Source organism: Agelaius tricolor, unplaced genomic scaffold (assembly GCF_023055355.1).
Source record: "Agelaius tricolor isolate 1412-34295 unplaced genomic scaffold, bAgeTri1.0.p SCAF_19, whole genome shotgun sequence".
In the NCBI taxonomy this organism is placed as follows: Eukaryota; Metazoa; Chordata; class Aves; order Passeriformes; family Icteridae; genus Agelaius; species Agelaius tricolor.
The window spans coordinates 4,865,489-4,888,487 of NW_027269279.1; the positions used below are offsets into that span (position 1 = coordinate 4,865,489).

At 44.5% G+C, this 22,999-nt stretch overlaps 1 protein-coding gene across 4 annotated transcripts in view; it reads left to right on the plus strand.

The window, feature by feature from the left end:
* Positions 1-22,999, plus strand: part of MAD1L1 (mitotic arrest deficient 1 like 1) — a 349,550-nt gene that overhangs the window by 245,988 nt on the left and 80,563 nt on the right. For all 4 annotated transcript variants that reach the window (XM_071443960.1, XM_071443961.1, XM_071443963.1 and 1 more), the window contains one exon: positions 13,919-14,109. In XM_071443960.1, coding sequence (XP_071300061.1) covers positions 13,919-14,109 — 191 coding nt within the window. The remainder of the gene's footprint in view (positions 1-13,918; positions 14,110-22,999) is intronic.

Consider the following 22,999-nt stretch of genomic DNA (forward strand, 5'->3'; position numbering starts at 1 on the left):
AACTTCTTGCCTTTTGTAGTTTGAGTTGTGTGTTAGAGGATTGAATGCCTTGCATCTGTAGGGAAAGACAGTCTCTCCTTCAAGACATGCATGGACTTACATATCCCTGCTGCATGTTAAATTGAAGGATTTTGCCTCTGTTATTTGGGATTTCTCAGTTGTTAAAACATTTCAATGCCTGTCATTAGCAAAGGGACATTGGGCTGACAGAACCCATTTCTCAATCTCCCACATTTACTCACCTGCATCAGTTCTGCTGAGCTTAATTTTCATTATAATCCTCTGGGTCACCTATGCTCCATCAGACTGTTCTCTCTAAGGTTTTGTTTCATTAGAACTTTATTATGGAGCTAATTTTATTTTTTAAAGCCATCGAATTCAAGGCTGAGCTATGAATTTTCCTGTTAAACAGGAAGATATCCCAGGTCTGTGCCGTGATTCAGCAGATTCTGTGCTCTCAGGGCTGTCACCAGATCTGTGCTGTCGAATTAAGTAGTATCCTTGACTTTCTTTCCCTCAGCTCCTCTATCTGTAAAATGGAGACAGTGCTAATCTCTCATTTGTGTGACTCCATAAGCTTTGTCCAGCGCTTCAAAGATGCCAAAGACAATAAAACTGCCAAGCCTCCTTTCACTAACAGGACTGATGATTTACACCCAAAATGCTCATTTTTGTGCTAAAACAAGATCACCTGAAAGATACTGCGGTTGGAACCAACCCAGGGAAGGGGGGAGGAGGAAACCATCTGTTACACAACAGCAGAAATGTTTTGGGGCATTCGCCTGGGAAGCTCTGGGTGACGAGTTTGGAATATGAAAGCTTATTTATATGGATGGAGCTAATTTTCTCCAAGTTATTCCTTTTTCACTCAGGGAATTACCTAATCTTACAAGAGACTCTAGGAGGAAAGATTCATTTATTCTCCGTCTCATTCAGCCCCAGGCAAGCCTGAAGATGCTCTGCCTCTTCCAGTTCTGCTTTTTTAACTGATTCTATTAATGGAGCTTAAAGATTTTCTTCTTCTGGGTAAAAAGGGTTAATCTTTCTCATTCCCACTCACCCTTCTCCTCCTCTTTTTCTGGAGAGTTCTTTTTTTGGCAGCTCTGGCTGTTTCTATCATCTTCTCCCCCTAATCTGCCACTATCTGAAGAATTCATTACATTTCAAATCAGAGGCCTTGCTGCATACATTAGCAGGTTTTAATAGACTTGCCACGACTCCAAAAGGAGGAAAAAAAGAGAGAAGATTTAAAACTCTTGTCTTGCCGAAAGCAGACAGATTGACTCAAAAATGACTCAGTCAATAAAAGATGAGTTTTGAAAAGGCTTCCCTCTGCTCAAAGGGAGCTCGTATTCCAGAGAATTAGGTTTTTCTAAGCCCACTGTCAGAAATTAATAATACATACGGCATGTAAAATGGATTTAGCCCTCTACAGCCTTATACAAACATATCTTTGACTTGCTAAATGTGACATGACTACCAGGATTTTCCAGCCTTTATCCCAGGAGTTTGTCATCTCTCCAGAACGGTGACCTCGGTGGAATTTTTAAGCACATTAAAAAAAATTTGCTAAATGAGATTTTAATTAAGAATATGTTTCTACTTCCCTTACCCTTTTTCTCCACCCAAACCCCTGCTGTCAGAGTGTTTTATTATTATTTGCAGTCAAAATTATCCCAAAAGCTCTGGTTTAAACTCTCAAGCTCTCAAGTGTCTTCGCTTGACACTTTCAGTAGCCTTCCTCTGAAGAAAGATGCTGAGCCTTCTGTAGAATCTTTGATTTGGGTGTGGGTTTTTTCTGCTGCCACAAAAAGGCTTATAGGCCAATAAAATCTGTCTTTCTTAGGAAAAAAAGACAGGGCTTCTGTCTTATTAGATCTATCCACAAGTATTCTTGTGTAATTTGAGTTCTTCTCAGATGTCCCTGCTCACCTTGCTTAAGGTAACTCAAATATGCAGGTGTGAAATCACTCACCACCACTGTTTATTCCTCCATCACCTTCCCTCAGCTGAGACGAATCAAAAGTGGGATTAATTTTATCCTCCTGGAAGATTTGATTTGATCCTTTATTCAAACTGGTCTTGCTGAAGCCACAGAAGGTGTTGTCTTGAGCAGGTAGGTCCATACAGCCTTCTGGATGGCTGTGGGCTGACTGCATTTGTCCATCTCTGTTTTCTCATTCTTCCACACCCCACTATTTAATTATTTGAATTTTTTTTTAGCTTTCAAAGTGATTGACTCTGTCTTGAAATCTTTTCCACATTTTCCCTCTGAAAATCTTTCCTCCACCCTAGAATTACTTATTATTAATTACCCTTTAAGCGAACTTTGCAAAGTCACTGCATGTCCTTATCTCCTCATGGATCTATTCTGTCCTCAGCTGTATTGTTCTGCTCATTGCCTGTGGGCTTATGGAATGCTCTATGTGAATGTGTTGCAGCAACATGAAGTCTGACTCTGGACAATATCTCCTAGATGATGCAGAGAAACTTTTAAAAACATCAGTGAAGAAATGAACACACTAAAGTGCTCCATTTTGGACCATTATGTGCTCTTTGGATGTTGCTTGGGCTTGAAACAAGCAGAGCTCATAATTTTTTAAAAATGTTTATGGGTTCTATGAAAAGTCTGAGCTTAGAGTTGTCGACAATATTCACCCAAAAGTGCAGCAATAGTGTGTTCTTCTTTCTCACTATCAAACAGGAGACTTGCTCAGATTTTCTTGTGCTTCTTTGGCTCCAAAGAATCATGGGTGTCAGTGTTCAGAAGAATTTCCATCAGAGTAACAAGAGGTATTTTTCACAGAGCTGGAGGTAACAAAGTGTTTCAGCACTAGCAAAAATGTTTCACTGGGTAAGAGATTTCCACTTTCATCTCCGAGGTCAAACTTACTGTTTTTGTTGGTGGTGGTTTGTTTTTTGGGTTTTTGAATATAAATGTGACATCCCAAGGTTACAATCCAGGGTTACATCCCTGGTTTCTTGTGTTTTCTGGTCAGAATGTGGAATTAGCAGCTGCTGGAGCATCATTTAATGGGATTTAATTCCCCCAAACTCCCCATGGCCAGGTTGGATGGGCCTCTGAGCAAGGTGGTGCAGTGAGTGGCCTCCCTGGGTGGAACAAGATTATTTTTAAGGTCCCTTACAGTCCCAGCCACTCTGAGATTCTGTGTAGCTGGAAATGAGCTGTCTTCAGAGGACACCCAGTAGAACATCACCTTCTCCAGTGCTGATTTCCCTGAAGAAATTTGTGTGACTAAATCTCTTTATCTTTCTTGCACAGGCAGGGACCCTAATTACTCATTTCTGTCAAGAGCCACAATTGTTTTCTTGGAATTCCACAGGACTTCTGCTCCACTTCATTCATGAACATTAGCTGGTTCTTGGGTGCTTTTATAAAATATAACCAGGAGTTATGCAACAATCCCAGGAAGAGAACACTTGGCTGTCTTGTGTTTCACCAGGCCTTGGTGTTTAAAATTCTTGGAAAACCCAAATGTACAAGACCTAGAAATCAGCTGGATTCCTGCAGCTGGAATTGGTGCTGAAGTCATTCTTCTTTTGGGTCTCTTATTATAAATAGCAAACTTCTTCCCAGGATAAGTCTCCAGAGTTAATGTCCTGCTATGTCATGTTATAATCAGGAGCTTTTAGTTTTCTTTTGAAGATGTGCTCCTAATGTTGGCACAGAGATGAACAAAACTGAAGGGAACAAGCATGATTTTACCTCTAGTTTTGTATTTGCTTCCAATTAGTTCAATTTTTAATCTCTTCCATGTTCTCTTGACTTGAGAAAGTAGTTTTCCTGGTGAATATTATGTCTCTTGAGCTTCCAGCTGCTTTGCTGGGACATAGCCACCCAATAATCTCCTTGGGAATAATTGCTGGTGTCCTTTCAGATAATTCTTGTGAAAGGTGACAAACTGCTTGCCACAGTGAGATGTTAATAACACAGAGATGCCCTTTGTTTGAAAGCTAGTGCAGAAATTACCCTATGCAGTTGTTGGAAAGTCTGACTTTTGATGGTAAGAAGTGAGGAATGGATCCATTCATTTGCATATAATTCCAGGCCTTTTGTGTCATCTTTTGTGTAAACCATACAATTTCCATCCCAGTGGGGAATGTGTGCTGATAATACAGAGGGACAGGAACATGGGCTTGCTCTCAGCAGGAATCAGGGTTAAAGACATGTCATCTACTAAAAAGGAGGAAAACAGGGGCTGGAGGAACAACATTGAGAGAAAGAGCCGTGGAAAATTAATGAATCAAAGTTATTAGACCAGCTCAGGGGAGAGCATCCCTCCTGACATCTCCTCTGAGTAGGCATCAGCAAAAGGGAGGAATCTGTGTCCTTCTAGGGCTGTATTGAGCTGAACTGTCCCTGCATCTGCCCCAAATCCCAGCCAGGACTTAACTGCATATTTTTCTTGTGATCAGAGGCTCCATTTACCAACCAGATCCACTGCACCTGTCTGAGGTGTGCATCTTTCTCTGTGGCACTGAAATTAAACTCTTAAAAACTCTTTAGACTGCAGCTGACTAGCATCTTCCCAGTGTAGGTTTCTCAGCTTTTTCATAAAGAGGTGATGCATTTCTGAAAACAAAAGGCATAGATGTCTCTGTCCCTGTGATCATGAGTCAGAGAGGTCCATAAATACTTGTTTTAGCTTTTCTGTTCTTCCTTCTCTCTTTCTAGGTAGCCAGAAGGTCTCTCTGAGTAGGCAGTTGGTCCCAATGATGAACTTTACAATTAGAGCCTTAGTGCCCATCTTCCAAAATTTCTAATAAAATTGCATGAATATTTAATACCCAATTATTAAATATTTAAAAATTGAAAACGGAACTGGCTTGGAAGTTAGCACGTGATGAATAATTCAGGACCAGGAGAGGAGACTTGGCATTTGGGCTGGGACAGATGTTACCTTTCCTGTCTCCCTGCCCAGAGATGATTTTGGTGTCCTCCAGCCTTGGCATAGTTTATGGACAGTGCTTGGAGACATCAAGCCTTTATTCTGGGCCAAGAGTAAGAGTACCAGCACAAGGTTAAGGGACATAACCCTCCCTTATCCATAGTAACATTTCAGACTCCTGCAATGGAAATAAAAGCTCCAGAGGCTGGAATAACATGATTGAAAGCCTGGTTATCCAGGAGATGGCTCTGTTTCCAAACATCTTTCATGCTCCAGGGAAATAAGTTTGCTTGTCTTTACATCTGTGTCACAATCCTGCAGTTCTGTTGTCTGGAAGTCTTTTTTCCCCTCTTGCTCTGCTGCTGCTCCACGCTGAACCAACAGAGTTCTCCTCCAGCATGAGCATCTTTAAAGGATTGTTTTCATAAAGTGGACACCAGACAATGAAGCAGAACATGAAAAATATGCCAATAAAAACAGGGCAGAACCTGCTATCCTGTGAGAGGAGGTCTGGGGCACTCAGAAGAGTGCTCAGAGGAAACATCTGATGTGATTCTTGAGCAGAGTGCCTTTGGGTCCTGCTGCAGGAGCACAAGGAGCAGGGAGAAGGCTTTGGGAAAGGTTTGACTAGTTGGCACCCAGAGAGCTTTCAGGCCAAGAGCAGTACATTTACAGAGCCAACACTTCAAAACACCATTAAGGGGATAAACAGGGGAGGAAAAAAGCATTGAATAGAAGGAGCAAGTGGAGGCTTTTTAAGGCTTAATTTCCTTTGGAACAAAAGCCCTAAAACAAACTCCACAATCTTCTGCCATTAAAAACACAAGTAAGGTGGCATGCTGCAGAGCGTTGCCTTTCTCTGTGGCAGTGCCATTGTGTTCTCCCAGCTGGCTGGAGCCTGTGCATTTTCCTGGCTGTGCCCTGCAGGCTGTGCTCAGTGCCCCAGGGCCCTTGGCTGACCTTTCTGAGTCTCCCCAGCTCGGGGCAGGGTACAGTGTCACAAAAAAGGGAGTTCTGGAGATGGGAATGGGGTTATTATGAGGTTATAATGACTGTGAGGCAGTTATTATATGGGCAGAAGGGATTGTAGACAGCCATGCTCCCAAACAGTCTGCAGGGTTTGGAGTTTGCTCTGTGCATCCCAAATCAGAGCTAAAAGGTACCTGTGTGATGCCCTGCCCCATCTCAGCATCTGTCTTACACCACAGAGTTATTTAACAGCGACTTCAGACATGGGAGGAACCTCATGAGGCATTTGTTAGTTCTATATTTTGATTGCCTGCAAAGCTACAAACTTTTTGTGTTGTGAACACAGACTGTGCAGTGCAGAAAACAGAGGGAGACAAGAAACTGTAAGTAACATAATCTTGGACACTACCACTGAGTTAAAATAGCATTTCCATGAGTCTCAGCATCTGAATTTGACTATAAAAAGTTCCATGAGTAAGAGCAGAATGGCTTTGCTCCTGGGAAGGCTTGAAATCATCTCTTGCCAGCGGTGGAAATCTCCCGTTCACAGCTTCGCTGAGCATCATCAGCTAATAAACTGTGAAGCACTCTCTAATGCATGATTGAATATTGTCCACCCTGTGCTGTGAATTAGTAAAACTCCTGCAAAAAGTCTTCACTGTGAGAGAGAACAAATAGCTATTTCTGGAGCTGTTTTTCTCATTTGGTTTAATAGCAGATGCTGGGTGCTGTTGCAGAGGATTAAATGCATCCAGTGTTTTGGGGTTGTACTGATAGTAGTGATGTGCCAGTGGAAACAAAATAATGGGCAGAGTGCAAGGGAGGTGATAGGCAGAGGATAAAATTATCTATTAGATGCTTCTGCAGACCACCCTATCTAATTAACAATGCATATTTTATATGTTAATTATATAGTTCTTAGGATTAATCTTTTCATTAGACACTTGAGTGGTTTCAAAGCACTCTTTTTCTTGGAAGCAACTTAGTGGAGAAGTGATTCTCCTTCATCTGACAAGTGATATAAATTATGCCCCAGTTTTGTGCTACCTGACTTCCCTGAACTACAGCCCATGAAAAGTCCCACTGAATTTTTTTTTTTTTTTTTTTTGAACTCCAAAATAGATTACCTGAAAAACATGTGGGCTGGAAGACTTATGCCTGAGATTTGCTGGCTAGTTCTAGAAGCAGAAGTTAAGTACTTTCCTGTAAGCTGAAGTGACACAGTATATTTGTGTTGTTAAGGTGAGGCTATTTTTTGCATCCAGAGTTAATGACTTGCTGCAGCTCTGGCTGACATCACTTTGTTCTGAGAAGTGCTGTTGGGCTGTAATTGCCATATGGAAGGCAAATGTGGCTGGCAGACTTTAATCATAGTTTGGGAGGTGGAGGAAGCTGTCTTCCTGCTTGGGTCACAATTCATGTATGACCAGTGTGACCACCCTCATTTCCAAACTGTTTGTGCCATATTATGCTAATTGATGGAGTCCATCTTGGGCAATAAATAGCTCTCCTGAGGTTGATTTCTCCTGTGTCTGGGGTGTGTGTTGCCATCCCCACTGAGTTCTGTATTGCTGCAAGCAGGCTGCTCACACCATTACAGCCATGGATTTTAGTGGTACCCAGGGTCCCTTCACACAGCACTGTGCTGCCTCCACTAAAAACAGCTGCAGCAACTGAGCTGAGCTTCCAAAAGCCCACTTGTTTTCTTCCTGCCCCCACTCCAAAACAGCTCTGCCAGCAAGAAGAAGGACAAGGAAAGCTCCAAGCAGTGCTGAGGCTGGGATGCCCTGAGAGAACCTTTTGCTCAGGGGGTGATTCATTGGCCAGCCTCAGGTGTGCTTGTGAGTTTTGCAATTTAGTGTTGTAATCTCAGTTTTAGCAAAAAGAAGAAAAGAAAATCACTCTTTAATTGATCCTGACCCATGTTCTATGTGTGTGTAGGTACTGCAAGAGAGAGTTCATGCTTTTCCACAGCTTCCTCTCTTTGGTCCTCAGTGTCCTGCTGCTCTCACCTTACCCTCCCAATGTCTTCTGCTACTTCCTTCAGGTTATCAGGGGCTAATTAATTATGGACTTCTTCCCAAGAAGTCCATAATTAATTATGTCCTTTGTAAAGGTGCATGGATTGTCTGAAATGGGTCCTTCAGCCAACCATCTTCAGTGAAGAGAAACATCTGGGAAATTATTTATTTAGTGGGCAGTTCTTGGGCAGTGCAAGAGCTGCAGCTGGTCATGGTGGTGGAGACCTTTACTTGTGCTGTTCTGCCTTTGAAAACTCTCCCCAGAGCTGCTGGAAGGGCAAGCTGGTGGCTGGAGGAGGGGGCTGGGAGGTGCATTGAACCATATGGTACATACACGGTTTAAAAATAAACCAATGTTGACTGATCAAATAAATACCACTTAGGTTTCAAATTGAACAGCCAGCGCAGTCTGTTGAATATAAAACTGTTTTTACCTTCAAGAAAAGTTATAATTCATGGCTGTAATGTCACAAATTTCAAGTTTTGCAGAGAGCAGTGTGAGGCTGCCAGACTGTAAGGTCAAGTAGGGGTGGTGTGGGGCTGCATGGTCCCACTCCCCCAGGGCATAAAACATGCCTATAAAATCCAGCAAAGTGAATTTTATTTCTCAAAAGCAATGGTCATAAACTTGCCTACATCAGAAAATGTTCAGCTCTTCTCCTATTAGCCTTTATTTAACATGATACAATTTATTTTTATGTTGTGCCCTTCACAGAATATCACAGAACTCTTTTCAGACATTGCTCCTCATAAACTGAGGCTGGCAAAGAAAATTCCAGCTTGAGGTTTGAGCAGGGGCATGGCTGGAAGGGTCCCAGGTGCAGAGAGACAGATGGGAAGAACAGACCTGCAATGGATGGAGTAATTCAGCATCAGTTTGGGGGTGCAGGGGGGTGGCTCAGGAGTGCCACTGCATGGCAGCAGCTCCTGTAGATGGGGGACAATAAATGCAAATGTGCCTGGCTGCTTGGAGCTGAGAAAACAGTGTTTCCTCTTCCCACTGTGAACCTTGTGTGAACAGGGTGATTCTGGCATCCGTTTCTGCAAGCTGGAAACAAAATTTAAGCACTCTCTTGTTTAAGTGAGGCAGGGTTGGTGAAAGTGCAGCATCCTCCATAGCACTGTCGGGTGGCACCCTGGCAGGGTCAGCAGGACAGGAATTGATGTGTAAATCCTTTATCCTGTGTGTGCTGGAGTGAGTGACCCCCAAACGTGTCACTGAGGGAAAGTAACCTTTAATGGAGAGTTAGAAAGGACTGCAGGCCTTTCTGAGAGAGATCCATATGAGCCGGGGTTGCAGCTGAATTAATGCAGCTACATGGCTTGTGGCATCTTTGAGGATGGGCAGAACAAATTTGTATTTTCCTGGAAAAGACTAGTGATACATTTAATTTCATGCCACTTTTGGCATGCTCAGAGTCACATTGTTTCCTTCTCTTTCCCTGGGGAAAAGGCAAAGCGTGAATTTGGTTTTCTTTGGTGCAGAGACTGCTATTGTTATTGATTGACCTGGCTGAACTTGGAGCAAGAGCCAAAGCTGTGGTATTTCCAGGCTGCTCTGAACAGTTTCAGATGTAAGGAGTGTCAAAGCAATGGAATAAAAAGCAGTGACATTTCCAATATGAGACCAAAAAAGCCCAACTCATATTTTATTTATTTATCCAAAATAGTTTGAATTATTCATTAAAGTCAATGTAAGTGTGTGAAAATACAAGGTGTTTCAAGAAGCAGTATCATTAGGAGGAATGAATCATTTGGCAATATTAATTTTCTAACAGATTAATGATTTTTTTTTTAAGTGAGGATTTTTTTTCCACATCAAACTCTTCAGGATGGGCAACTTGTTGTGCATACTCTCAGCCTGAATACAAAGGAGATGGGACAGGATTTCTATATATTTTCCTGTTCTCTCTATTCTCCTTTTTTTTTTTTTCAGGCCAGTCATTACCCTCAACCAAGGCATGGCCTGTGTGACCTCCTGCTTATTTTCTCAGTTCTTATTTGTTTCATAAACTTGGAGATACTTTGGCATCCCTTCTTTGGGATGAATAGTGTTTGTAATGTGACCTTCCCCACCCATGGCCTCTGCAACTTTTCTCACCTGTGTTGTACAAGTAAAACAAGGTCAAATACAGGAACTCAAACAGGTTCTCTAAATACAGAAATTCTCATTTTCAAATACTGTCTTTTAAAGATGTGATTAAACCTAATTCTTCAAACACTGGCAAAGATCTGAATGGATCAAAATGTTCAGTTTTCTGTAGGTGGTAGATGAAAGGGGTGGACACATCAGTGCTGTCACTGGAGCCCTGCTCTGACCATCCCAACAGGATCTCCCTCTGTTCCAGGGCCTCTGTGTCTGTGCCTTAAGCACTGCTCTGAAACAGCTGAGTTGCACTCTGTGCAAGGGATGACTTTTAAATCAATTTTTCCTGACTGTGCGAGAAATTTGGCGGGAATTAGAGGTATTAGGTGAGGCTTAAGAATTAACGTTTTCACACCTTTGAATTCAGATGCAGGGCAAACAATGAGCTGCATTTTAGCTTAACATCTTCACTTGATGGGGGACATATTAGAAGGATTAATTACTGTCCCCAAGTCTGTGCAAATGCTGCTGTCCTGCTGGCTGGGTGCAGGGAACCTGTGATGCCAGGTCTGTACTTGGAGAGACCCATGGTGCAGGGAGGATCCATAGGTACCCTAAAATTAATCATTTTTTTGCCATTTTAGACACCCCACGGTGTCTGAGACATTGGCCTGGGGCTTGCTGGTATCACACAGAACCTTCAGGGTGCTTCTTTCCTGCAGAAGTCTGATAAAAAAGGTATGAAAAATATCCCAGGACATCTCAAATGGCTTTGTTTCAGCAGTGGGATCCCATCTGACTTCTCTCAAGTCTCAGTTTACCTTCCTCTGATGTTACTCTTCCAAGCAATCCTGCTCATGGTGTGCTTTCTTGGTTGTGTCAGCAGATCCCTCAGTGAAAGCACGCCAGTCACAGTGCTGAGTGCTGTCCTGAGTTAAACCAGGAGTAGCCCCGGGTTGAATTGTTCCCAGGGGATAAACACTGCAGGAGAGAGGCACCAGCTGGAGCTGAGCTGCTGAGCACTGCGGCTTAATTGGGCGTAAAGGAAGAGCAATCCCTGTTTTACAGTCAGGGCTCAGTGGACCTTTCACCGGGGGCAGCTGCAAACTCAGGCATTCCCATTGTGTCCCCGTGCTTGGGTTTTTTCCTGCTCTGTCCCTAAGCTAAAGAAGCCCTGATGGAGTCACGGGAGGGATGACAAGGCTTTGTCCCACCCTTGGCACATTCAGCTGCATCCACATTAGCAGCTCCCCAGCTCAGCACCTTGTGCCAGTGGCTGACACAAGGCATCTCTAAGGAGCAGAGAGGTTCTTCATGGAGATAATTCCTCCAGCCAGGACACCAGCATTGCTGCAGGCTCTGGAAAGAGGGCCAGGAGGAGCAGCAGGGAGGCAGCAAGGGCACACAGTCCAGTTGGGGGTGAAGGCTCCCTGCTATTTCAGTTACACTGGAAAGCTCCGGATTTCTTGCATAAAAGAGTGATTGTAGTCAAAGTTTTTCTTTTCTCACTCTGAGGGGAGTGGAGGGAAGCAGTTGCCATCATTTAGTTGCTCTTGCAGAGTCAGGGGGTTGTTTAACTAGGCCAGCACTGTTGGGTGGGGGTGAGGATGCTCGTGGTGGCCACTGGCAGGACCAAGTCTGAGAGACAAAACAGTGGAAAAAGCACTAACTCTTCATGAATAACAAAAGCTGTTCAAGGAGTTAATGAATTAGGGTGCCATCCACCTCTGAGGTTATAAAAGTTGGGAAAAGCAACCTCTGAGATGCAGTAGAAAGAGGCAGATTTACTTTTCCAAGGCTAGGCTGCATTTATTAAGGAAAAAAATATTGCTGTTGGACATGGGCAATATATTAAAGGCAGAGCTGTCTCTGACAGTGACGAAATGTTATTTACCACTGCAGTGTGGTCACTGAATTTTTACTTTCATATATAGGATTTTGTCCTTAACAGTTGCATAGCTGAATGAAAACTGAGAATATCCAGGTCAAAGCCACCCATTAACCTCACAATTTCAGAGGCTGATTACTTGATTAATCAAAGACCAGTCCCAGCTGAGATGATGGGGAAAGGGTTGTAATAATCCAGAGAAGCGTTGAATTAATTACACATTGATGAGTTGCTGTGAGTAGGAAGGTGGGTGGTCAGAAAAGAGCCTTTTTGAGCTCATGGGAAGGGACTGTGTGTAAGACACAACCCTTTGGGCCATTAAGGGTGGTTTGGATAGTCTCTACTTGCTTTACATCCCCCTACAATTGAGAGGTTCCCTGTATGGAAGGGTTTTAATGAACCAAAGGTGATGTTCCACACAACTGGTTTGCTCCCCTTCACAAAGCAAGATGCAGCTGGGGGTGCCCAGGGTAAAGGCAATCATTGCTTGTACATCACCCCCAGAAGCTGCCCAGGAAGGTGGAGCTGGATTAGCTGAAGGTAAGGAGCTGGCCAGGGTTAACTCTCCCTGAGTGGATGTTCTTGTTCAGAACTAAAGGGACGTGTAGTTCTCTTTGACCATTAAAGAGTTCCTGTCCTTGCCTGGGGATTAAACTGAGTTGGATTAGGCCCAAGTACTTCTGAGCAGGGGCATCCTCAGCGGCATTTAAGGCACTTTACCTTAACACATTGAATTATCCTTTTGTTCCACCCACAGTGCCTAACCAGAGCAGTACAGGAGATGAGAGGTGACTGGCTCTCTCCTGGTGTGCCTGCAGCTGCTCAGAGGTGAATGTCACTGGCAAGTCCATGGCCTTGCAGTTTCCATCCTGCATCCTCCCTGCACTGTGCCTGGGAGGCCAATGGAAACACTTTCCAGCAAGTACTCAAGCAAAAAAATTTCCAGCCCACTTGGGAAGTGATAATGTTTTAGTATGGGCTCTATAAACCCAGCCAAAACCATCCCTCATATTCCAGCAGTCACCTTGCTCTGAAGTTCCTGCTGTCCTGCTGCTGGACCTGAAGTAGCTAAACTAAAGACATATGGGCTGCAAATGCTGCAATTATGTCTCTGATCACAGCACAAAGCCTTAAACCTCACAATGACAAAGAGGTATTCGACTGAGGAAGTCTATTTGTTTGCTGTTAGAAAGAGTCAGGATTTTTCCTAACCCTGGACTGCAGTGTTGATAAAACAGGCTGACTTGGGAGACGTCTCTAGTGTATATTAAAGTAAAGCCAATCTCTTTAATTAATGGGATGATAAATCGAGGTTTAATTACTCAGAAGGCACCTTGGGTGAAAGATTCATGGTAATTGTTGTGTATCCTCTTGAAGGATTCACAGTGCTGGCAGCTCCCTTTGTAGCAATAAAACACAGGGTGAGTGGCAGGCAGTCTCCCAGGACCTCTCTGATAGGGGCTAGTCCAGCTAAGGTAGCAAATGCAAAGAGGCAGAGGTGCTCTCCAGGCTTTTTATCACAATAAAAGCCCCTTCCCAAACCTTGAGGGATTCCTAAGCAGTGTGTCAATTTGAGATCAAAGCACTTACCTCAAATCTCCTCCATTGGAGGAGTTTTCCCTTGTAGGCAGCTTCCTCCTGATGCAAATACAGAGGCGTATTTTGGACCATTTTTCCACTTTATTACTTTCTGTAGAGGAGCACCCTTCTCTTGGGTTCTGTGTAGAAAACAAGCTGTGTGCATGTGGGGAAATGGATGCTATAGCTTTGAATTTTTGTAGTGTGTTGTTGTAGTGTAGACTGGCTGAGGAAAAGAAAAATCCATCCCACCAAGACATGTCTGTTTTCCTTACTCCCCAGTTCACTATCTTTTAGTCTGCTGGATCCAGGAGGAGAGGCATCCAGCTTGCTTGTTTCTTGCCTGCTTAATTCACTTTTTAATTAACCTTTTCAATTCACTCCGTTTGGCTAGCACTGTAAGTACAGCACAAGGGCTCCGTGCTGGTGACATATAAGAAAGTGCCCATTTTCTTCCCTTACCCAGAGCTGAAGAAGCAAGTGGAAAGTGCAGAACTGAAAAACCAACGCCTGAAAGAAGTTTTCCAGACCAAGATCCAGGAGTTCCGCAAGGTGTGCTACACACTCACGGGCTACCAGATCGACATCACCACTGAGAACCAGTACAGGCTCAGCTCCATCTATGCTGAGCACCAGGGGGACTGCCTGCTTTTCAAGGTAGGTCTGTGCACCCCTGCCTGCACCTGCTTCTTTGGGTTCATGTTTTTTTTTCAATGTGCCAGGGTGTATTTGCTCTTTCTCAGTGATTAGACTGGAAAATCACTGCCCCCTGTTACCTGGCAGAGTGTTGCTCACGAGGGAAGTAAAGATCCTTTCTTCTGTTCAAAAGTAGGAAGTTTGACATCTGGTCTCCCACTTATATATCAAAGTCTGGAGTAAAGAGAAGAGACTCTCTATGCATAATACCTCAGGCATCTGGCCTGGCACTTCACCTTTTTATATTATCAGTTACATGCCGCAGTAATAAAACCTTATGTAACCATCAAGGCTCATCATTACTTCACTATGAGATATATTTCCCTATGTTTTTTTACCATCCTCTAGCTTGTCTGCGTGTCATCATCTTGTCTTTATGTAAATTGGAATCCCTTTTGAGCAGCAACTCATGCTGGTGTGTGTGAAGTGCCATTTATGTGAACGGCACAGATGAGTAGCAATAACAGTCTGTCTTCTGTCTGTCGGGTGCTTTCCTGCACTGGCTGGGTGGGCTGTGAGCTTGTGCCTTCATACAGGGGCTGTTTTCCTCCTCTGTTACCTTCTGAGCTGATGCATTAGAGAGCTGAGGTGTGATTTAGAAGTCACCAAGATGTTCAGTCCTGTCTTTAGATTGGTCCAATGCCAACAGCCCAAGTTTACAGGTCAGTGAGAGAACTTTCTTCTTCTCCGTGTCAAACACAACAGCCCTTAAAGTCATACCTGCCTCCCACTGATCCTCCTGAGGGCAAATCTCCTTTAAGAAGGGTTTTGGAGGGGTTCAGTACAGGAGGGAACTCCACAAGCAGGAAGTGGGGAAGTTCTGTTTCTGCAGACCCACAGCTGTGTGCCACATGTGGATGGTTGCCAGATTGCTTCTCTATATAATAGGACAAATGTTTTCCTATTCTGCAACTTTAGTGACTCAGGAAAAAATATATAACAAATAAAACCCAACAAATACAGCAAGTGAGGGTGTGTATAAGACAGCACCTAGGACCTTCAGTAAAACTAGGAGAATATCCCCAAAACAGTCATATTGCTTGGCCTTAGGAGAGTTCTGCATTACCTGAGGCACATAGCAGCAACAAAAGCAGCTCAGTGCCCAGGGAAGAGAATAACTCTGTTGATTTTAAGGTGCTGTCATTGAATCCTGAAAATAGTTCTCTGTTGAGATGGTGCAGTGCTGCTCTAACACCTCCAGAGACCTGTGCTCACACCTGTAGTGTTAAATATCCAATGGATGAAACTTCAGCAGGCTCCTGGAGATGTCTGTTGGATGCCATGGCCAGACAGTACAAGTTGCAGTTTTTTCTGCACCACAAGAGAGATGGCATGCTTGGAGAAAGTTGAGAAAATGTGAGAAGATTGTATGCTGGCCACATGAACAAGAACTGGCTGGAAGCTCAGGAGCTTGCCAATGGTAGAAGGAAACTCTCCTTGGTGAAATGGCAATATAAAATATTTACATGCAGGATGGGGGATACTAAAGCACAGATTTCTCTCTCTACACATTCTTCTTGCTTTCTCTTCTTCATTTGAGTATTTATTCCCAAGTACGTGCCAAGGATGGAGGTGAGTGTCAACAGGTAAAGAAGATCTCACATTTCTTAGAGCCAAGGGTGGGTCATTTATTGATTCTTGGAATTCCTCAGGCTCTCTTACCTCACCACCTCTCCGGACAAGAGGAGCAGATTTGCTAACTTCAACATCAATTTAAAAACTTCAGACTTTTTCTCCCTGTTAAGTAAATTGCAGACAATTCCCACTGGCTGCAGCTTTGAATAGTAGTAGAATATAAACAACAAATTATTTCCTTGCTGAGTCCAGGCAGCTGGTTCTCTTGTATGTATGAAGGCTTGAATCCTGACTATAGCTTCCAGCAGGGCTGTGTGTTTATGCTGTGGAATTTCTGAGCCATAGCAGACTGTGGGTGTTTGTGTGCATTTCATTAACCCAGAGAGGTCACAAAGCATGGAAGCTATTTGTATTTATTCTATTCAAGCAGTTTATGGAACAGGGTCTATATAATTAAACCAGAGAAGTCCCTTGGCACTTTACAAGCTTCTGTAGTTCGGCTGTAAACTTTAAAAGCATATTTCAGTAGCACTGCTGGTGGCATTTAATTTTAAGTGAGGGATGCAATAGGAGCTCCTGTAATGTAACCCCTTCAAAGCTAAATGAAGATGAAAGATGTTGGTTTTCCTGGCCCAGGTGTGCTGTTACTATAGTGGAGCTTATTATCTACCTGCTGTATGTGTCCTGCCAGTTTGCATTAATTGGGTTTACAGCCCCAGTGAAAGGGTTAATCACAGTGCTGTGCTGGGAATGTCAATGACTGCATCTATAAATGAGCACTGAATTCCACTGCAACCATACCAGTATTTATTGGTGATCCCTATCAGTGCAACAGATGAGCTCATCAGCTTGAAGGATGTCCCAGTGATTTCCAGCCCCTCTGTGAGTGCGTGGGCACAAAGGCACATCTCAGGCTTCACAGCTCGCTCCTGTTTGTTTGCTCCTTTTTATTGTTTCAATTAAACACTGTGGAAAGGCTGTTACAGATTCCTCACCAGGAGTTTAGATTCTGATGATTTTTTTGTGGGCTGTAATGCATTGTAGCTCCTGGGGCACTTGACAGTTTTGTATTCTGTCCCTGTTGCTGCTCCATTAGATGTGTCCAGCCGTGGCACAGACTTCTGTGTGATGCTTCACTGGTGTGTCTAGACCAGCCCACCCATCAGATATCCAGGAACAGCCTCAAGTCCCTTTGTAACAAGCCATTAAAGATGTCTGTTAAAACAAACAAACATTGCTGGGGAGCCTCTGCATCCGCTTATCTGGCTGGGAATGAGGAGGTGGCAAATCAGGCTGTCATTGCCTGGCCAGGAGTACATTGTGCTGTTTATCCTTGTCTCTGGCTGGGTCCTGAATGGGAGTAAGGAAATGAGGTCTTTAGAAAGGCAATGACAATTGTTTCAGACAAAGAAAGTCCTTCAGTAAACAGAAAGACTGGTCAAATTTGAAGAGGAGATGATTTGGAGACACTTGTACAAATGAACAAACAGTGGAAAGAAATTAAATCTCAGGCTTTTTTCTTTTTGTGTGCCTAAGGACACAGTCCCTGCCAAAGCATTTGAAGTCAATCAATTTGAAAGAAAAAGAGTAGAAATCCTTTTATTTGATAGACCCTATGGCTTCAAGGAACTACTGAGAGCAGGAGGCCACTGCATTTTCTAAAATGTTAAACTATCTTTGTGGGCAAATAATAATATCTAGTTTTACATTAAATTTGTACATTTACCCAAAGTAGGGACATTCAGAGCTCTCTCTTGGAGGTGTAAAAACAACTCCTTACTATAGAGATTAGGAAGAGAATAATAACTCATGTGGTTAAATGAGCAGAGAGTCTGGTCTGCTGAGATTCCAGCACAGTCTGAGTACCAGTCTGGCCAGGGCACGCTGGTGAATGATGTACAGCTCAGAATAAGCAGGATGGTTAATGCAGGGATTACTTTTATTCTCCTGAGTGCTCTTGTTTCATCTTGAAGCTGACAGCAGTGATGGGAGCTGTGATTCTTGAGTCCACATTCTTGGCACACCTGCAGTTTCAGTTATTCCTCCTCAAACCTAGCAGAGTGTCTTGGGGAAGCCTGTTCTAGCTGTTTGTTTCTTTTTGTATCTCTATCTTCTCCCCTCTCCTCCTCTTCACCCTTGATGAGTCTCGAGGGGAGAAGGAAATCACAGTTTTGATGGAGAGCTATTCTTCCAGCCGCCGCTTCACACTCCCGCACACACAATCAAAACTAACAATGGGGCTCATCGGTGGAGCAGGCCAGGCAGCAAGAGATTGATTAGGGACTGTAGGCCCCTCTTAACTCCTCATTTTTGTTAATTGCAAGTTATTTCATTTTCACGTTGTATTTTGTGTGGTTGTTGGAGGCTTGATTTCAGCTCAGCTCCGGGGCGCTGGCCGTCGCTGTGTGAGCGTGGTGCCTTCCTGCTGGATGATTGCTGGGATTCCTGCAAGGGTCAGCAAGCACCCATCCTGGGCTGCACTAATCAGCAGCCTCTAAAAGTAGCTGCTGAGCTATGGTGTTACAGCATCAAATCCTGTGTTTAACCTTCCCACACATAATTTTCTTTCATATTTTGTAGCAGCCTGTTTTGTGTTAGGACCCAGCTTTAATTCTTGCTACTGGCTTCAAATTGCTCTTCATGCTTTTTTTTCTTCCTTACACAGTTTCTCTCTTACTGTGTATGCTTTACTGAGCAACTGCCTATTCCCTAGTGCACATTAGGGCTTTTTCTCTCTTTGTTTTTAATGAAGCCAGTCATCTCAAGTATACTGGAAAAATCTAACAGAAGGTTTTCCTTTTGACTGCAAAATTTCTGAGCAAAGGCCTGAAGAGGCTGGGTTGAACCTTTTTCCTACTGAACAGAGGGAGTGCTCTTTGTCTGCCTCTCTTCCCCACCTGTACAAGGTGGATGATGCTCCTGCCAATGTCCCTGGACTGTTGTGGGAATTAATGGACAGTGCTGGTGGGGAGCAGAGAGCACCTTTGGGCTGGGAATACCCTCCCCTGTTACCTGCCAGTCTGGCACCCATTTCAATGTCTTGGCACCACTTGCTCCCCTTCCTGCCGTGCCTGAGGGTCTGCCAAGGTAGACCCAGGCACGGAGGTAATTCATGTTGGTGATTTTGGAGCATTATTCCAGTGACAGAGTCTTTCCTGACTAGGAGGACAAGGGGATGGGTGAGGCTTTCTGAAAGGTCAGAGATTTGTCTTGCTCATGGGTGCATCCTCTGTGTTGGAGTGACTAATGTGTTACTTCGTGAGGCAGATACAAAACCTGTCACAAAAGCAGGCCTGGTTTGGGACAGGAAACATGAGGTTGGCTCTCAGATGCCATCTGTCTCTGCAATTCCATTTGTTTTGCAGTCATCAGCTGCTGACCACCAAGTTGCTTTTGCACTTTCCCTTCCCTTTGCTCCTTCATTCCCCAAGGACACGGCAGTGCCACTGCAGCATTCCCAGGTTTCCCTGCCCACAGCACCCAAATTGTGCTGGCATGAGCTCTGCCTCTCTGTCTGCCCTTCCTTTGGCAAAGGAGGAGGGCACTGGAAAAGGCAGCTTTCGAGTTATCCACACAAATTCTTCACCTGACTTCAGCCCCCATCACTGCTGGAGCTGCTGATGGCCTCATCCAGGCTGTGACAGGCATCAGCCATCCCAGCTGAAGGGATGGGGTCTCTCCTGGGCTTCTGGTGGCCTTGGCAGCATTAGATTTACAGTTGGACTCCATGATCATACAGGTCTTTTCCAACTTAAATTATTCTATGATTCTGCAATAAGAAACAAAATTACTGGAATGCACCTATTTTTTAATAAGTTTGCAATTTATCTCCATCCAAATCCCCTTCATTGAAATAACTCCTATTTAATGAAACAGAGACAGCCTTTGCTTTCTGGGCTGAGTCATGTGCACCATCAAGGATCACAAATCACTGATAAGAATTTAATTAAACTGGAGCATCCAGGCTGGTGCAGCAACATGTGGAGGGACGTGGGGTGGACATGGGGCAGGTTGTGCCTGTGCCCCAAACAGGAGCCTGTGACTCCATCTCTGTGTCATGGGGCAGGGAAGAGCAGGTCCTGGCTGCCTTCCCTGCTCTAATGAGCCCTCTCCCTGTTCTCTGCCCCCCAGCACGTCCCCAGCACCCGTGGTTGCAATTTGCTGAAGGAAGAGTCGTTCTTGTGGCTGTGCCCGTGTCCCTGGGGGAGGTCTCAGGAGAGGGGCATGTCCGTGTCCGCCTGCTGCTGTGTTTGAACAGCTTACAGAGGACTGTGTGGGCTGGCAGGGATGTGTTTATGCAGTGTGAGATGAAGACAGTGTCAAAAAAGGGATCAAGCAGAGGGGACATAAGCAAAACCCCTCCTGGATTCCTGTTCCCATCTCTGCCGCTAAATCGCCACGTGGCTCTGCTCTAGGTCAGCCAACCTCCTGGTTTTCTCTGTCCCTCTCACCTGGTTGCAGGATATTGCAATTCCTGGACTCGCAGGGGTGTGAGAAGCTTTTCAAAATGTCCTGTGGTGGGGAAGCTGTGTGTGGATGGGCTGGAGATGTAACCAGGGCAGATGGAGTTTTCTTGCACAGCAATGGATGCAGGCAATTGTCCCTCGGGCACACAGTGCATCCTGAGAGGGCTGGGGGCTTCAGTGCTCTCTTCTGTGGGTGTCCACCACCTCCAGCTGGCATTAAATGCCTTCAAACAATTTTATTTATTTATTTATTTATTTATTTGAGGCTCTGGTAGTTTCAAAAGGTGTTCTACTTAGAGGTTGTGTGATCAGCATTCTTTAAGGGAAAGGCAGTGCCTCGGAGCCTGGGCATGGGGGAATACCAAGGCTCACTGCAGCACACATGAAATGGGTGTTTTGCAAAGCAGCTTTTGATGCACGCTTGTTACTGTCCCTGGCTGCTCTCTTGTGATTTTGCAGAACTTGCAGAGCCGTGTCAGCAAGCCACAGCCCCCTGGTCGCTTGCATATGGCTCTGTTCAAAGCTGCACATGAAAAGGAGTGGAAATTGCTGGAGGTTTTTATCCTCTTGAGGGGGAAAAGCCTGGAGTTTCTGGGTACCCTGCATCTCAGCCAGCTTTCCTGGCTGCTCCACAGTCTCTGTTTGCTGTCCTTGGACACGAGGAGGGGACAGGTCAGCTCTGTGCCTTGGGCACCTTCTGGGCCTCTGTGCAGGCATTGATCTGCTCCAAGGCAGCAAGTTCAGCCAGAGCAAGGCTGTCACAGCATCATCTTCTGTGCTGTCCCTGCGTGACAAATGCTGTCAGGGACTTCAGCAGTCCCTGTGGACCTTTCCTCCACTTGTGATTCCACAGGAACACCCTTGAAGCCTCTCCAGCTGGCTGTGAGGGGTGGTTGGTGTTGCAGAGGTCACGCAGTGAGAGCATTGCCAAAGGACTTCAAGATGGCTTTTGTACCACTCCTTCACCTTTTCCCTGTGTGTTCCAGGAACAGGTTTGTGAGAAGACCTCTAGGAAAAGCAGTTAGTTCCAGGAAACAGCTCTAAGGTGCAGCTGGTAACATCCAGCAGAGCACCCACCAGCATGTGAGTGCCCAGGTCATGGCAGCACAGCTCAGCCTGCACAAAGGCACCAGTGGCAGTGGTGGCAGTCACTGCCTCTCTTCTGTCTCCACTAAGCAGCACGGTGTTTAAATACAAATATAATTAGGACTTATCTCTTCTTTTGGGAGTTATAGCTTGACTGGGGCAGAAGATTTTCTAACCTTCAGGGAGGGAAGAGGACGTGTGTTTGTGTGTACAAAAATTGTTCACAAGTATGGAAACACAGCAGAGATTCCCATGCTGGTGTGGCCCTGGAACATCTATTGCCTTCATCTGGAGGGTGTGTCTGGGCTCATATAAAGGTCTTCTCCTTTATTTGTTATGAATATAAATGCTTGTGTTGTGCCTTCATGTAGGATTTAGCTGAAAGGTTTCAGTTTGGGTGATGAGGTAGTTGGCTCTTTCTCCCCACGTTTGGCAGGTGAGGGGGAAGGATGGCATGAGGCACTAATGAGAAGCAGATAATGGGGTGTCATGGTCACAGGTCCCCTTTGGCAGGCCAAGGGCCACCATCAGGAGTGAGACAGGAGCCAGCATCTCAGAGCCATGCAATTCCTCTATCATCCTTGTATTTCTTCCACACTTCACAGTCTAAAAGCTCAATTCTTACATGGTTCTTAACCATGAAGTTGGCACAGCATAAACCAGTTAATGTGCTTTCTCTCAAACTGGCTTGCCAGCTCAAGATAAGAGCTTTGTAGGCAGCTCTCCTTCATGGGATCCCAGTCTGTACCGTGTTTGGGTTCTCCCAAGACCCTCATCTAAACAGAGTTCTTTTTTTTATTAAACCACTTGTAGAAAAGCAAAAATAATAACTACTGTGAGTGTACCTTCTGCTTTGCTCCAAGGCATCCTGCCACTGTCTGGGGTCAGTCACTGCTGGAGAGGGCTGGGAGCACATCAGGCATCCAGCTGTGGCATTTCATGAGAGTTTGAGGCACTTCACAGCATTGGGGGGTCTTCAGCATGATGCGCCATGCACAGATCATAACACGTCCCATCAGAGATGTCAATCCATTAATATTGCTGTGTCCCTGGAGCAGTGACAGAATGCAGCAGTGCCCTGGAAATCCTCCTGGAGAGCTTTGTGCAAGGACTGACTGCTGGGATTCTGGTGGATTTCTACCTGACACTACAGAGCAACAGCACTTGCAGCTCAGTTCTTTATGTTCTGTATACTTACTTAAGGAATTAATCCTTCATATGGATACAGCTCTAATAATTTAATATTACACTAATAATTTAATATTAAGGATAATATTAAGGATTTGAGAATGTATCAACTGTCTTCATTCATATTCATGGAAATGGTAGAATAACCTCTCCTCACATTTGCTTCAAAAAGGCAAGTCCATGAATCATTGTAACTCCACACAAAAACCATTCCTGCTGCCCCATGTGAGTGTCAGTGCTGTGAGCAGGTAACTTAGTACTGTTTATAAGGCCTTTGTATCTAATGTGTTTTCTATTTGGCAATTGCATGAGAATGTCCTTTGAGGAAGAAGTTCCAAACAGTATTTTATATCAAATCTGTCTTACAAGGATTTGTAGCTAAATCACATTGTGGGGGAAGCAGGGAATTTGAGAGCTGAGGATGACCTCTAGCTTGAGTAACTCCCAAGATTATCTTCTGATGGCATCTTTTGCTTCCAGAAGAAAACAAACCAGTCTACGTGTATCTTGGAGGGAATATATCTAACTCAGGCTTG